This window comes from Anomaloglossus baeobatrachus, unplaced genomic scaffold (genome assembly GCF_048569485.1).
Source record: "Anomaloglossus baeobatrachus isolate aAnoBae1 unplaced genomic scaffold, aAnoBae1.hap1 Scaffold_98, whole genome shotgun sequence".
NCBI lineage: Eukaryota > Metazoa > Chordata > Amphibia > Anura > Aromobatidae > Anomaloglossus > Anomaloglossus baeobatrachus.
The window spans coordinates 216,769-234,312 of NW_027445382.1; the positions used below are offsets into that span (position 1 = coordinate 216,769).

The 17,544-nt window shown below is 48.1% G+C and overlaps 1 protein-coding gene across 1 annotated transcript in view; it reads right to left on the reverse strand.

Annotated features, from left to right (window-relative positions):
* Positions 1-17,017, reverse strand: part of LOC142289579 (uncharacterized) — a 128,122-nt gene extending 111,105 nt beyond the window's left edge. The window contains 2 exon segments of the mRNA XM_075333599.1: positions 4,586-4,686; positions 17,004-17,017. Of these exon segments, the coding sequence (XP_075189714.1) occupies positions 4,586-4,686; positions 17,004-17,017 (115 nt within the window).
* Between the last annotated feature and the right edge of the window lie 527 nt (positions 17,018-17,544).

Here is a 17,544-nt window from a genome sequence, read left to right on the forward strand (position 1 = left end):
CGTAGTTTAATGATGGTGTCCAAGAAGTTGATTTCAGTGCAGGAGTAGTTGAGTGTTAGGTTGATGGTGGGATGAAACGGATTAAAGTGTTCATGGAAGGTCTTCAGCTGCTCCTCAGACTCTGTCCAGATGATTAAAATATCGTCAATGTAACGGTAGGAGGCCAGAGGCCTGATAGGACAAAAGGATGAAAAGTCACTCTCAAGCTTGGCCATGAAAAGATTTGCATATTGTGGTGCCATTTTGCTTCCCACTGCAGTCCCAGTCTCCTGTAGATATATCTTATTGTCAAATGCAAAGTAATTATGGGTGAGGATGAATTTTGTAAGCTTCACTACAGAATCGGCATCAGTTCCTGTATTTTCCAGGAAGACTTTGCAGGCATTCAATCCATCCTGGTGTGGAATATTAGAGTACAAGGATTCCACATCCATGGTGGCAAGGATGGTTCCCTGTAGTAGAGAACCTATTGCTGATAGTTTTCTCAATAGGTCAGTAGTGTCCTGGATGTATCCCTTACCACGGGTTTAAGGATACCCTCTACCATCCAGAGACTTGTTCATTGAGGGTGCCCAGTGCCCACACATGAAATGATGGGTCTTCCTGGATTTCCAGATTTGTGAATTTTGGGAAGCATGTAGAATGTGCCTATTCTTGGACTTACCGGTATCAGTTCATCAGCTGTTGAGGATATGTCAGGCAGACAAGAGACCAACTTCTTAAGTTCCTTATAATAGTCCTGTGTAAGGTCAGACTCCAATTTTTTATAGTAGCGTGTGTCTATCAGTTGTCTACGTGCTTCATTCATGTAGTCTGATTTGTTTATCATGACTATTGCACCCCCCTTGTCTGCAGGTTTAATAATGATTTCTTTGTTGGTTTTCAAAGATTTTATGGCCCTTCTTTCCTGGGCACTGATATTGGATCGTTGCCTCCTGTGTGTGTCTAGGATAGTGGATTTTACCAAATGTCTGAAAGGGTCTATATAGTTATCCAAATAAGGGTTGTGTTCTGGTGGAGGTGTCCAATCTGTCCTTTTCCTGGTTGTAAAGATCCGTCTTCCTTCAGTCTGGGTGGATTCTGAAACATCTGCATCGTTAAAATATTCCCTCAGACGTAGTCTCCTGAAGTAATCTTCCATGTTGCTGCAGAGTTCAGTTTTGTCTAGGACAAAATGAGAGTACCCTAGAAAGCACAGCAAGTTCCACTTTCTTTCCTTTATAATCCGAGAGATTGATAACACAGTTAGATGCTTTTGTGTCTTGAATGGAGTGGTTGTCCAAGTTGTCAGGTTTTAGCTTTGTTCTCAACCTGTTTGTATTAAGTCCAGAATTGAGGCGCAGTCTATGTAGTTTCTTTTCCTTGTTGTGGATCAGAAGAGTTTGTAGTCTGTAGTAGTATTATTGTACTTTTTGCTCTGTGCTTTCTGGAAGTGTCTTCCTTTGTGTTTCAAATTCCCTCTGGATTTTACTCTTGATGCTGTAGAAGACATGCAAAAGGTGGTTCCTTAAGCCCGCTTTACACGCTACAATATATCTTACGATGTGTCGGTGGGGTCACGTCGTAAGTGACGCACATCCGGCATCGTAAGCTATGTTGTAGCGTGTGACAGGTACGTGCGATTGAACGTTAAAACGTTCATCGCACGCACGTCGTTCATTTCTCTAGAATTGAACGTCAGATTGTTCATCGTACCCGGGGTAGCACACATCGCAGTGTGTGACACCCCGGGAACGATTAACAGATCTTACCTGCGTCCTGCGGCTCCCGGCCAGCAACGCGGAAGGAAGGAGGTGGGTGGGATGTTTAAGTCTCGCTGAGCTCCGCCCCTCCGCATCTATTGGCTGGCTGCCGCGTGACGTCGATGTGACGCCTAACGTCCCTCCCACTCCAGGAAGTGGACGTTCGCCGGCCACATCGAGGTCGTATGGAAGGTAAGTATGTGTGACGGGGGTTAATCGTTTGTGCGGCACGTTCAACAAATTGAACGTGCCGCACATACGATGGGGGCGTTGCAAATCGCATACGATATCGTATGCGAAATTGCAACGTATACAGCAGGCTTTAGTCTCTCAGAAGTCCTGTGACAAAGGTTTTGTGCATAATGGGTATTGTAGGTATGTAGAATTGGGTTTGTAATCCAGAGTCCTTTGGGGGATCAGATTCTCCTTTTTGCATTTGGATAAGAAAAATATGTCGCTGTCCAGTTGTGCACGTTTCTTCAGAAGTGTCTTTAGTTCCATCTTTTCAGTTAGCCATTAAAAAGGTATCAACCACTGAGGACTTCAGTTCTTTTAAACAATTTTTTAGTTTATGTATTGACCAATCCATGTAAGACCGATAACCTTGACAAGCACCTGACCAAGCACTCCACCCTATAGCCAGGGTGTGTCCACCATCTTATTTAGCCAAGAAGCAGACATGCAGATTTTTAATCACACAGAGGCATTTAAGGTTAGGTTCCCAATATAATGAGATCACCTTGTCGAGGTTATCGGGCTCATATGGATTGGCCAATACATAAGCTAAGAATCTCTCTTTGCAAATATCTCTGAAGCAGTAATGCAATGCCTAGGTCTTTTTACTCATTTTTCATGTTAGCAATGTATTTATCCCTTTTTTGTAATATTCCTACAGCAGTAATGCAATGCCAAAGTACACTTTAGATGCATCACAGAAATTAAAGCAATGTGGAAGGAAAAAAATAAAGATTTTAATTTTTCCCACAAATTTTCATTTTCTCAAGGGTAAGATGAGGAAATGAACCATATACAGTAATTCTGTTGTGCAATTCTCATGTGTACGCTGATAGCCCATATATGGTGTAAAACTATTGCTTGGGTCAACGGCAGGACTCAGAAGGGAAGGAGCACAATTTGACTTTTGGAGAACAAAATTGGCTGAAATAGAGGATGTCATGTCACGTTTGTAAAGCCCTTGATGTGCCTAAACAGTGGAAACACCCCAAAAATTATCTCATTTTGAAATCTACACCACGGAAGGAATGTATCTAGGTGTGGAGATCATAGGAGTACCCTTATATAGGGCAAGGAGTCTTTAGCAAACCCACAGCTATTACAGCGACCCATATGCACCCAATGATAAATGTTGCTGGGGGCGTTGGATATGTGGAAAATTGTACCCCATAGGCTGCGAGCTGCAAATGCTGCTGTCAAAGATCGAAAAGTTAACATCAGCCGGTGAAGCTTACCTCCACTGAATAACTGAATAGACATCATCTGCTGGCAATAATGGAGACTCCGCTTTTGAGCCCGCAAGAAGTAATAGGATCTAATAATATGTTACATATCGAGAAGGAGTTAAAGAAAACCTGGCACCTACAAAAATACTATTTACCTGCAGATATAGTGGTAATCTGAGTACCTAGCATTTAAATGATATCTATCTGGTTTATTAGAACAGTGTGTGATGCTAGTCACTGCACGGACAAGCCGTGAGGCAGGGTTATCAAATGTTCTGGGGTCAGATACAAAGAGAGCATGCCGTGAACTAAGGGAAAAGACAAAGGCATAGTCAGCTCTGGGGTCAGAATATCAGGAGGATAGCGGATATGGGCAAATGGATGGTCAGAGGAGGTCCAAGGTCTGGCAGGTATAGATCAGAACACAGCATAGATAACCGAGGCCCACGTTCGCAGGGAGCCGCGACGGACTGTTCACAAGCAACCTGAAACTAGCTGCTCAGCTTCAGCTGAGTCTTTTACACTGTTCTCCAGTCCTGTGGAGTGGTTTGTGGCTCCTTGAGAGGGGGGCTAATTTCTATTGAGCTGTGTTCTCCCTATTTAAGGTTTGAGATATTACTTGTTACTGCAGATGATACCTTCAGTTTATGCTCCTGTGATTCCGGTCTGTGTGGCGATCCTTTGTGGGGTTTGCATCTCCTTTCCCGGTGGGGGGGGAGGGGGTGTTAGATCAGGGTTTGGACAGGAGTTAGTGTTACGCTGGCAGTCCAGACCTGGATACCATCAAGCCTACCCCTGGAAAAAGGGACAGCACAAGATCCCTAGTCTGAGGGCCCATTTTGGGGGGTCCCTTCTCCAGTTACCCCGGCACCTCCGTGATACCATGGTTTTGGGACTAACTACTCAGCTAAGTAACTGATCAATCACTCACAACAGGGAACCCCCTGAAGAAACCAAGCACCTCCCAGTTTCAGATTGGACAGTTGAGCTGACGCTCAACAAATTAACAGCTTGGCACGGCCCTGATTTAATAGAGAGGCAAAATTGTCACTCACTGCGTCCAAGACAGTGGAGAAATTGTGACAGAGTGTCTGCAAGGAGAAAATGCAGTTACATTCTCCCAGCAGCTGCTCACTTTCAGTCACCAGCACAGTGGGAGAGGCTGAAACAGTCACCACTCACTATATAGTGAGTGCCCAGTACTCAACCCTCTTGTTCGTTGGCTCACAGCCTGTGAGCGGTAACTGTTACTGTTTCCCGCACTGCATTGGTAACTGTATACAAGCAGCAGCAGGGAAAATGTAACTTTATTTTCTCCTTGCAGCTGGGAATGTGACTGTTCTCTTTGTTATTTAATGGTGACTCTTCACTGAGGAGGGTTACCTGTGGAAAGGTCTCTACTCCGTTCATCACCCCGCACATCCATTTCTCCTTTTTCCATTGTGTCTGCAGCGTTCTGCATATTTTCTCCCTGAATTTCAAAGCTGTAAAATAAATAATGTAAAAGTCACGGACAGAAGGAAAAGTCATGTGGAAGGTTCTAGATGGACGCTTCTGCTACCAAGGCCGTATGACACCTGAGACCAATCCATGCATGGCCTCTACGCCTCCTATATTGCCCGTGCTGCCCCAGAGTCCGTTCAGCAGGGATAGAAGCAGACGTGGCAGGATCCACTTAGTGTGGTACATTATGACATTGGGATTTCCTTCATTGTTTTGTCTTCACAATTTGGACGCCCTAATGCTTATTTTTCCCTCATTTTAGAATAGTTTTAGTCAATGCTATATTTTTGAAAGCTTTCTTTTTGAGGTACATTAGTTTTATTCAATTTTTTTTACTTTAAAGGAGTTGTCCGACATAAGCGCAAACATTTTTTGCAAGCTATTCTGTGCTGTATTGTAATATAAGGCTACATGCGCACGCTGCAGTTTTTTCTGCACACAAACTGCAACCTAAACTGCACCTTGTCAGAGTGAGCTTGGAAATGTCCCAAAAACGCTTGTAATGTAGGTGCGTTTTTAGTGCGTTTTTTCTCACAGCTTTTTTTGAAGGAGAAACGAAATATGATAGGAAAGGATAATGGATAGATAGCTAGAATACATGATAGATAGTAAAAAATAGAAAGAATAGCTAGATGGATAGATAGATGATAAGAACATTTAGATTGGATAATAAGAAAGAACAGAAAGAATACATAGAAAGAAATAACAATAGCTTGATAGAGGAATAGCCAGCTTGGTTAGCTGTTTTGTTTTTTTTTTGTTGGGGGGGCGGGGGGTAAAAAAACATGGGGTCCCCCCATTTTTCATATACAGTACAGGAACAGCAGCAGCTGCAATCCTCAGCTGTCTGCTGTACCTTGGCTAGTTATGAAAAATAGAGGGGATCGCACACTTTTTTTTTTTTAGGATTTGATTTATTAAAAAAAAAAAAAATAATGACATGGGATCCCCTCATTTTTTTAATACCAGCCAAGGTGCAGCAGACAACTGGGGGCTGATAATATTAGGGTGGAAAGGGCCATCGTTATTTGGCCCTTTCCAGCCTAACAATAGCAGCCCACAGCCGCCCTAAAAGTGGCATATCCATAAGATGCGCCAATTCTGGCGTTGGAACTGGCTCCTTCAGTTGCCCTGGTGCGGTGGCTATCGGGGTAATAAGGGGTTAATGGCAGACCATAGCTAACACTAAGCCCTAGGTTAGTGATGTTATGCGTCTATGAGACACCCCACATCACATCAAAACAGCCAAAAAATTCTTTATTTGAAATAAAAAGCCACCCTATTTCACCAGTTTATTAACCCCCACAACACCCCTCGAGGTCCGAAGTAATCCACACGAGGTCCCACGACGCTTCCAGCTCTGCTACATCCCTGTCCTGTCACAGCCAGCGCTCATACAGCATGGCTGCCAGCTGTGAGTGTGGACAGAGACGCAGCGATCAGAATAAACTAGGGTGAATCCCTGACATCACAGCTACGGCTCCCACAGTACGGCGGGTGTCGCAGCAATGACATCACGGGTTCACTGCGGTTGAAGCCTGATGTCCTCCAGCTGTCACAGCAAACCACCCGAGTGTCAGCGGTGCCATCACTCAGGTGTTTGCTGTCACAGTTCGAGTCCTCCTCCACTGATAGTACAGCACTGAAGAGAGTCGCTCTATGTAGACACGTTCACCGTGGCTGTGATTGGTTGCTTGACTCTCTGACTGCAACCAATCACAGACGGGGGAGGAGTCAATATGTATGAGGCTAATGAGCGGGTCCGAAAGAAGATGAGAGGCGGGGGAGCAGTGTGACAGCCGTGATAGGCGAGTATGTACTGCTTGGGGAGAAAGAGAAACCAACACAGGCACCGACATGTCAAAATCTCTCCAGCATTGATTTTGTCATTATGGAACTAAGTTGGTGAGCTGCGTTTCTGTTGACAAAACCGCAGGTAAAACGCATGCAAAATGCATGCCAAATGCACCAATTTGATAGCATGCATTTTTCCTTGCCTTTTTGATGCCCTCATTGATTTCAATGGGTGACAAATGTGGTTATTTACCTTCAGCTCAACCAAACTTGAAATCTTCCTATGCCGAACCTCACAGTGAGAGCTGGCCCCACCCGGCCTCACTGTCCAGCCCCGCCCTCTTCCCACCCTCTGCACACTGATTAGGCTATGTTCACATTTCCGCTATTTAGTATCCGTCACAATCCGCCGCTCTGATAAACAACACAATCCGTTTGGCGGATTCCATTGTTTCCCATAGACTTGTATGAGCGGTGGATTGTGACTGATGCCATTGCGTTGCATCCGCAGCGCGACTGATAAGTCATGGAACGACTGACCATCGGGTGGCAGGAACGCAGCATGTAACGTTTTTTGATCAGTGGAATCCTTTTGATTTCACTGCGCATGGTCAAATCTTGTGTTTAATTATTCAAATCAAGGTCTCTCTCGGCGGACGAACGATCAGCTGATCACCTGGCTGCCGGCTTCTGTGAGCGATCAGCTGATCACCCGGCTGCCGGCTTCTGTGAGCAATCAGCTGATCACCCGGCTGCCGGCTCCTGTGAGCGATCAGCTGATCACCCGGCTGCCGGCTTCTGTGAGCGATCAGCTGATCACCCGGCTTCGGTGAGCGATCAGCTGATCATCCGGCTGCCGGCTTCTGTGAGCGATCAGCTGATCATCCGGCTGCCGGCTTCTGTGAGCGATCAGCTGATCATCCGGCTGCCGGCTTCTGTGAGCGATCAGCTGATCACCGGCTGCCGGCTTCTGTGAGCGATCAGCTGATCACCCGGCTGCCGGCTTCTGTGAGCGATCAGCTGATCACCCGGCTTCGGTGAGCGATCAGCTGATCATCCGGCTGCCGGCTTCTGTGAGCGATCAGCTGATCATCCGGCTGCCGGCTTCTGTGAGCGATCAGCTGATCACCCGGCTTCTGTGAGCGATCAGCTGATCACCCAGCTTCTGTGAGCGATCAGCTGATCACCCAGCTTCTGTGAGCGATCAGCTGATCACCCAGCTTCTGTGAGCGATCAGCTGATCACCCAGCTTCTGTGAGCGATCAGCTGATCACCCAGCTTCTGTGAGCGATCAGCTGATCACCCAGCTTCTGTGAGCGATCAGCTGATCACCCGGCTTCTGTGAGCGATCAGCTGATCACAGGCTGCTGGCTTCTGTGAGCGATCAGCTGATCACCCGGCTGCCGGCTTCTGTGAGCGATCAGCTGATCACCCGGCTGCCGGCTTCTGTGAACGATCAGCTGATCACCCGGCTGCCGGCTCCTGTGAGCGATCAGCTGATCACCCGGCTGCCGGCTTCTGTGAGCGATCAGCTGATCACCCGGCTTCGGTGAGCGATCAGCTGATCATCCGGCTGCCGGCTTCTGTGAGCGATCAGCTGATCATCCGGCTGCCGGCTTCTGTGAGCGATCAGCTGATCATCCGGCTGCCGGCTTCTGTGAGCGATCAGCTGATCACCCGGCTTCTGTGAGCGATCAGCTGATTACCCATCTTCTGTGAGCGATCAGCTGATCACCCGGCTTCTGTGAGCGATCAGCTGATCACCCATCTTCTGTGAGCGATCAGCTGATCACCCGGCTTCTGTGAGCGATCAGCTGATCACAGGCTGCTGGCTTCTGTGAGCGATCAGCTGATCATCCGGCTGCCGGCTTCTGTGAGCGATCAGCTGATCACCCGGCTTCTGTGAGCGATCAGCTGATCACCCATCTTCTGTGAGCGATCAGCTGATCACCCGGCTTCTGTGAGCGATCAGCTGATCACCCATCTTCTGTGAGCGATCAGCTGATCACCCGGCTTCTGTGAGCGATCAGCTGATCACAGGCTGCTGGCTTCTGTGAGCGATCAGCTGATCACCCGGCTGCCGGCTTCTGTGAGCGATCACCTGATCACCCGGCTGCCGGCTTCTGTGAGCGATCAGCTGATCACCCGGCTGCCGGCTTCTGTGAGCGATCAGCTGATCACCCGGCTGCCGGCTTCTGTGAGCGATCAGCTGATCACCCGGCTGCCGGCTTCTGTGAGCGATCAGCTGATCACCCGGCTGCCGGCTTCTGTGAGTGATCAGCTGATCATTCATAATAGCTGGCCGCTGGTTAAACCGTAAAACAAAAAAAACCAACAGATCGTTGTTTTGCAGAATCAGTCACATCAGTTGTGCCACCAGCTGCAACGTATTCATTGCATCAGTCACACAAGTGATTGTGACGGATGCAAAACAACGGAAGTCTGAACATAGCCTTACCTGTCAGTATTCGGCCCAGCACTGACCTGTTATCACTCTAGCAGTGGAAATAACAGCCCCATATCAAGCTCTGCACCCCCCACCACATCGGGCTCTGCATGCCCACACACACAGGGCTCTGCACCCCCCAACACATCGGGCTCTGTACCCCCCCCTCCCACACACACATACACACACACACACACACATCAGGCTCTGCACCCCCCCACACACAAACACACACACACACACACACACATACATATCGGGCTCTGCACCCCCCCCCGCGAACACATCGGGCTCTGCACCCCCCACCACACAGGGCTCTTCAACCACCCCCCAAACAGGGCTCTGCAACCCCCCCACACACACATCGGTCTCTGCACCCCCCAACCACATAGGGCTCTGCAACCCCCCCACAGGGCTCTGCAACCCCCCACACACATCGGGCTTTGCAGGCTGCACACATATGGGGCTCTGTACCCCCCATACACATTGAGCTCTGCACCACACACCCACACACACACACACACACACTGGGCTCTGTACCCCTCACCACACATCGGGCTCTGCACCCCTCCCCACACATCGGGCTCTGCACCCCTCCCTACAACTGGTGCTCTGCACCCCCCCCAAACATGGTGTTCTGCACACCCACACCCACCGTGTAGGGAATACACACTTACCTCTCCTCGGTCCCTACCGCTACTCCACGTTCACCCGCTGTCTGTGCTCGGGACATATCACCACAGTGGTGACATTACCGCTGTCCTGAACTGTCAGAGCAGACAGCGTGACAATGATGACAAGCAGCGAGGTGCTGCCTGTCATCTGTGCTTTCAAATGTATTAACATCTGTGATGCTGATACATTTGAATGTGCAATCCTGAGCAGGGGCCCCATGCTGGCGGTGACCTGGCGGTAGTCGCCGCCAGGCCCCTCCCCTGAGTTCACGGGCCCCACAGCAGTGGAAGGGGAGAGTACGGAGTGTGGGGAGGGTGCCGGGGAATGTGAGGGAGGGTGCGGAGGAATGGAAGCTGGGACTCCACGCACTGTACCTGCCCAGCAGGGCGGCTACATGACGTTGGCTGTGATACACGGCGTCGACAAGGCAGAACATAAGCTTCTACCCCTGTCGTCGTGACATCACAGGAAGCAGCAAAATCACGTCAGGAGCCGTCACATGACCGCTCTGAGCCGGGGGAGAGGGGCTGACAGCAGGGCGGATAGGTAGTTACTGTCTACTTACCTGCCCTAATATAGCCCAATAGTGTAATTACAAAAAAAAGGCGAAATAAGCCGGATAACACCTTTAAGAGGGTGGACAGAGGCGTACATAGAAATCATGGGACCCCATAGCGGATGTTCTAATTGGTACCCCCTCCCCCAAAAAATAAAAATGTAATTAATATTCAGCTGGGTCATATAAGAACCTATCTCACAACTTTACAGCCCTTACAAAGTAATTTTCCTTCTAATGAAGCCCATTGATTCCCCTTTCATTTCTCCCATAATGTATAATGCCAACAAAAGTGTCCCACAAGCAGTGTATGATACCTCCACAGCGACTCCTCCACACCAGGGCTGAGGAGTCGGTAAGAAAGACCTCCGACAACTCAATTTCACTGATTCCAACTCTGACTCAGCGATTCCCTCATACAGTTCACACCAGAAGTTTCCATCCACTATCTAGAAAGACACATCTGCAGGTTTTTCCCTCCGCTCTCTATACAGACACATCTGCAGGTTTTTCCCTCCGCTCTCTATACAGACATCTGCAGGTTTTTCCCTCCGCTCTCTATAAAGACACATGTGAAGGTTTTTCTCACTATATGACATGAAATCAGAATAAATCTTTCCCGTTTTAGGTCATTTAGGAACCAAAATTATTTCTATTTGCCAAATGCCGGAATAATGAGAGAGAGACAGAAGAGAGGGTAATGTCATACACAGGCTCCCCCTGATGTCATTACGCCTATCAGGGGCCCACAGCTGCAGAGCAAGTGCGGAACAGGGAGCCAGTGGCCATCTGCTCCTCAATGCTGTTTAACCTGCATCCGAGGAAATAGTAATGGCCCCCATCACTCACAGGCCTAGTCGTTGTGCCCCTGCATAAATTGCACCATATACATGACACACACATAGATACTATAAGAAAGATAGATAGATGGATACATTAGATAGATGGCTGCAGGGTGAGACTGGGGTGTCTGGGGTCCAAAGGAGGAGGTAACTCTAGGGGCCACACTACAACTATATGCAAATACCTGCAGGAGCCCCCAACACTGCCTCCTATGCACGGCAGGAGCCCCCACACAGCCTCCTATGCACGGTATGAGCCCCCACACAGCCTCCTATGCACGGCAGGAGCTCCCACACAACCTCCTATGCATGGCAGGAGCCCCCCACACAGCCTCCTATGCACGGCAGGAGCCCCCACACAGCCTCCTATGCACGGCAGGAGCCCCTACACTGCCTCTTATGCACGGCAGGAGCCCCCACACTGCCTCTTATGCACGGCAGGAGCCCCCACACTGCCTCCTATGCACGGCAGGAGCCCCCACACAGCCTTCTATGCACGGCAGGAGCCCCCACACTGCCTTCTATGCACGGCAGGAGCCCCCACACTGCCTTCTATGCACGGCAGGAGCCCCCACACTGCCTTCTATGCACGGCAGGAGCCCCCACACTGCCTTCTATGCACGGCAGGAGCCCCCACACTGCCTTCTATGCACGGCAGGAGCCCCCACACAGTCTCCTATGCACGGCAGGAGCCCCCACACAGCCTCCTATGCACGGCAGGAGCCCCCACACAGCCTCCTATGCACTGCAGGAGCCCCCCACACAGCCATAGACCTGTAGCGGTCTGCAGCTTAGGAGACGGGGAATGATAGAGCATAGAACTCTTGCTCTGTTACAGGATTGGACTGTATTGGGGGCAATGTGACACCAAAACAGTTCAATGCGGTAGTGGCAAAAGATTCAGGGCTGCAGGCAAGAAGTTCGGAGCTGGAGCCCCGAGTCTTGGATGCCAGCAATGCCCGTGTCGCCAGGTCCCCTCTGTGTCCAGTTTGGGGGCGCACCAGGGCATTGACTGTGTCTGTGCGCCAGATTGATGCTTAATAGATAGACAGATAATAGGATGGATGTATAGACAGACAGAATGTATACACAGAAAAACAGCTACATATTGCACACTATCAAGTACAAAATTCTCAACATTAGAACCTAGGGCAATTATGCTGAGAGCTGGTCACAAGGAACCAATATCTCAGATAAGCACTACTCATATGAATATATAAGAACAAGAGAACAACGAGTACCGTATTTTTCACTTTATAAGATACACTTTTGTTCCCCCAAAATTTGGGGGAAAGTAGGGGGTGCGTCATATATAATATTAAGCGTTAGATCTCCTGCTCCCGCTCATATAATATGCACAGCCGCTGTCCATCACCGTGCTGCTGAAACCGCACCGCAGCGACGGGCTGGGGGAGCGGTGCATATTATATGAGCCTGCGCCCCCCTGTGATGGCACATGCCCCCCTGCGTTAGCTATGGCCCCCATGCTGCTGCTCATCCTAAAATAAAAAAGCTTTACTTACCCCCTCCAGCGTTTCTCCCCGGTGTCCCTGCTTCCAGTGTGATCAGGCACGCAGAAATCTCACTCTGCTGTGCCGATGACATGACCGCACCGAGAACCAGGAAGTGGAGGAACAGAAGCACGGAGGGAGACAGGAGGGAGATCAGCGCTGGAGGAGGTAAGGAAAGAGGGTTTTATTTTACTATGGGCAGCAGCATGGGGGCGATATCTAACACAGGGGAACGTGTGTAATCCATAGGGGGCCATAGGCAGCACAGGGGAACGTATGCAATCCATAGGGGGCCATAGGCAGCAAAGGGGAATGTGTGCAATCCATAGGGGGCCATAGGCAGCACAGGGGAACGTATGCAATCCAAAGGGGGCCATACGCAGAACAGGGGAATGTGTGCAATCCATAGGGGGCCATAGGCAGCACAGGGAAACGTATGCAATCCATAGGGGGCCATAGGCAGCACAGGGGAACGTGTGCAATCCATAGGGGGCATAGGCAGCACAGGGGAACGTAGGCAATCCATAGGGGGCCATAGGCAGCACAGGGTATGTGTGCAATCCATAGGGGGCCATAGGCAGCACAGGGTATGTGTGCAATCCATAGGGGGCCAAAGGCAGCACAGGGGAACGTGTGCAATCCATAGGGGGCCATAGGAAGCACAGGGGGAACGTATGCAATCCAAAGGGGCCATACGCAGAACAGGGGAATGTGTGCAATCCATAGGGGGCCATAGGCAGCACTGGGTATGTGTGCAATCCATAGGGGGCCATAGGCAGCACAGGGGAACGTGTGCAATCCATAGGGGGCCATAGGAAGCACCGGGGAACGTGTGCAATCTAAAGGGGTCCATAGGCAGCACAGGGGAATATGTGCAATTCATAGGGGGCCATAGGCAGCACAGGGGAACGTGTGCAATCCATAGGGGGTAAATAGGCATCACAGGGGAACGTGTGCCAGCACAAGGGGGCTATATTCAATATAAGGGGGCCATATCCAGATTAAGGAGGCTAATTTTAGGATGGGGGGCTATGAGGGACATATACCCTATATGATTTGTTAGACGGACACTGGCATTATATAAGATGGACCCCATTTAACATTATAAAAAAAAAAATTGTCTTTTCCTTCACCAAACTGGGGTGTGCGTCTTATAATCAGGTGCGCCTTATAAAGCGAAAAATACGGTATATGTGCAAAATAGACAACTTTTATTTCATATGAAAAAAAATCGCAATAGACAATTAAAAACATGATTAAGACATCACCAAAATGAATCATCTGGGGGAGATGTGAGAATTGTTACACAGGCAGGGCTTTTCTCAGAAAAACACCAAGATCATTCAAAATGCACAGGATACAAATGAATCCTAGAAGTGAATCAACCACAGTGTCTCTAAAGGGTGCTTTACACGCTGCAACATCGCTACCGATATATCGTCGGGAGTCACGTCGTTAGTGACGCACATCCGGCGGCGGGTAGCGACATCGCAGTGTGACACCAAGGAGCGATGATCAACGATCGCAAAATCGTTCAAAAACGGTGATCATCGGCACGTCACTCCTTTCCTTAATATTGCTGCTGCCACAGGTACGATGTTGTTCGTCGTTCCTGCGGCACCACACATCGGTATGTGTGACACCACAGGAACGACACACATCTCCTTTACCTGCGTCCACCGGCCATGCGGAAGGAAGGAGGTGGGCGGCATGTTACGTCCCGCTCATCTTCACCCCTCCTCTGCTATCGGACGGCCGCTTAGTGACGTCACGGTGACGCCGAACGCACCTCCCCCTTGAAGGAGGGATTTTTCGGCGGTCACAGCGACGTCGCTGACGAGGTATGTTCGTGTGACGCGATGTCGCAGCGTGTAAAGCACCCTTTAGTGCAATTAAAATTCAGTCGGGTAAATCTGAGACCCCTAGTCTGTGTGAAATTACAAACTGAAGGATTGAAACAGGTGTCAAGAAGAATAGAAACTAACCAGGACTATATAGTTAATAAATAGCTATATAAAGCTAAAAAGTCCATGCGAAACGCGCGTCGATGAAGTCCAGGTTCCCCATTGGTGGTTTTTCAGTCTGAAGGTTTATTTTTGATATACATCAGAGCTCCAGGTAATACCCTGTCCATATTTGGGAGTCTACAAGAACGGTCTATTTATATACATATAGTCTACATGTGATGAGTATACTCCTGCATTGGACTTTTTAGCTTTATATAGCTATTTATTTACTATATAGTCCTTGTTAGTTTCTTTTCTTCTTGACACCTATTTCAATCCTTCAGTTTGTAATTTCACACAGACTAGGGGTCTCAAATTTACCAGACTGAATTTTAATTGCACTAAAGAGTGCTTTACACGCTGCGACATCGCGTCATACAAACATACCTTGTCAGCGACGTTGCTGTGACCACCGAAAAATCCCTCCTTCAAGCGGCCGTCCAATAGCAGAGGAGGGGCAGAGATGAGCGGGACGTAACATGCCGCCCACCTCCTTCCTTCTGCATTGCCGGTGGACGCAGGTAAGGAGATGTTCGTCGTTCCTGTGGTGTCACACATACCGATGTGTGGTGCCGCAGGTACAACGAACAACATCGTACCTGTGGCAGCAGCGATATTAAGGAAAGGAGCGACGTGTCAACGATCACCGTTATTGAACGATTTTGCGATCGTTGATCGTCGCTCCTTGGTGTCACACGCTGCAATGTCACTACCGGCGCCAGATGTGCGTCACTAACGACGTGACCCCCGACGATATATTGGTAGTGATGTCGCAGCGTGTAAAGCACTGTTTAGAGACACTGTGGTTGATTCACTTCTAGGATTCATTTGTATCCTGTGCATTTTGAATGATCCTGGTTTTTTTCTGAGAAAAGCCCTGCCTGTGTAACAATTCTCACATCTCCCCCAGATGATTCATTTTGGTGATGTCTTAATCATGTTTTTAATTGTCTATTGTGGTTTTTTCATATGAAATAAAACTTGTCTATTTTGCACATATACTCCTTGTTCTCTTGTTCTTATATGGTACCACAGGGGTCAGTATTGGGCCCGCTTCTTTTCAACATATTTATTAATGACCTTGTTTGGGGCATGCGGAGTAGAATTTCAATATTTGCAGATGATACTAAACTCTGCAGGGTAATCAATACAGAGGAGGATAATTTTATATTACAGGGAGATTTATGTAAATTGGAGAATTGGGCTGAGAAGTGGCAATTGAAGTTTAATGTAGATAAATGTATGGTAGACTTGGGTAGAGGAAATAAAATTTATGATTATGTACTTAATTGTAGAACACTGGGTAAAACAGGCACAGAAAAAGACTTGGGTGTATGGGTGGATGGTAAACTTCACTTTAGTGGACAGTGTCAGGCAGCTGCTGCCAGGGCTAATAAAATAATGGGATGTATTAAAAGAGGTAGAAGTGTTCATGTAAAAAAATATAGTTCTACCTCTGTACAAGTCACTAGTGCGACTGCACTTATATACTGTGTACAATTCTGGTCACCGATATATAAGAAGGACACAGCTGAACTGGAGAGGGTGCAGAGAAGAGCGACCAAGATTATTAGAGGAATGGGTGGGCTGCAATACCAAGACAGGTTATTAAACTTGGGGTTATTTAGTCTGGAAAAACGAAGGCTTAGGGGGGGATCTAATCACAATGTATAAATATATGAGGGGACAGTACAGAGACCTTTCCATAGATCTTTTTACACCTAGGCCTGCGACTGTAACACGGGGGCATCCGCTACGTCTTGAGGAAAGAAGGTTTAATCATAACCACAGACGAGGATTCTTTACTGTACGAGCAGTGAGACTATGGAACTCTCTGCCGCATGATGTTGTAATGAGTGATTCACTAGTAACATTTAAGCAGAGCATGGACGCCTTTCTTGAAAAATTTAATATTACCAGTTATGTATATTAGATTTTATGACAGGGTGTTGATCCAGGGAACTAGTCTGATTGCCGGATGTGGAGTCAGGAAGAAAATTTTTCCCCATTGGAACTTGTTTGCCACATTGGGGTTTTTTTGCCTTCCTCTGGATCAACATGTTAGGCTACGGGTTGAACTAGATGGACTTAGAGTCTCCCTTCAACCTTAAAAACTATGATACTATGATATATTGCACACTATACAGGACAAACATATCTTATACATAACACAGACAGACGGCACATAATACATGATTCACATTATACTCACCGCCTTCCTGGCCTCCTGGAGTACAGAGGGTCTTTAGAAGCAGCTTCTCCAGCTGCAGCAGTGCAGGCGGCCCTCCCCCCTCTCACTGGTGAAGACAGGAGAAGACAGGACGCAAAACACACAGGAGGGGAGGGCGCCCTCTGCTGGAGCCTGTGCACCGCAGCAGCAGCAAATGAAAGTGAATTGATGCTCCCTCCAGCACCCCCTGTGCTATCTGCCGGCTGGCGCCCTGTGCAACTGCACTAATCGCACATACCTAAAGCCGGCCATGAATGCAACCTCCTTATTCCTCTAAATATAATGCACACCCATTAGCTCTCCATTTAGTATAATGGTCTTCACACTGCCTTTCATATATTACCATATAATATAATGCACTCCATAGTCTTCCATATATAATACAATATATGAAGGATTATGGGTATGTAACACACCCCATAGCCTGCAATGTAGTATAATTCAGCCCTCATAGTCCTCCACATATTCTAATGCACTCTTTATATATTATAATGCATCCCTATAGTCCACCATATAATATAATGTAACAACCATAGTCCTCCATATTGTGTAATGCACCCACCATAGTCCTCCATATAGTATAATGCACCCCCATAGTCCTCCACATAGTATTATAACCAATGGCCACCAATGTACTCACTCATCTAATATATAAAGCTGAATATGTGTGTGTATGTCCGGGATTGGCATCTGCACCGTCGCAGCTACAGCCACAAAATTTTGCACACTCACACGTCTGGACCCCAAGAGCATCATAGGCTATGTTTTGAGGGGAAATT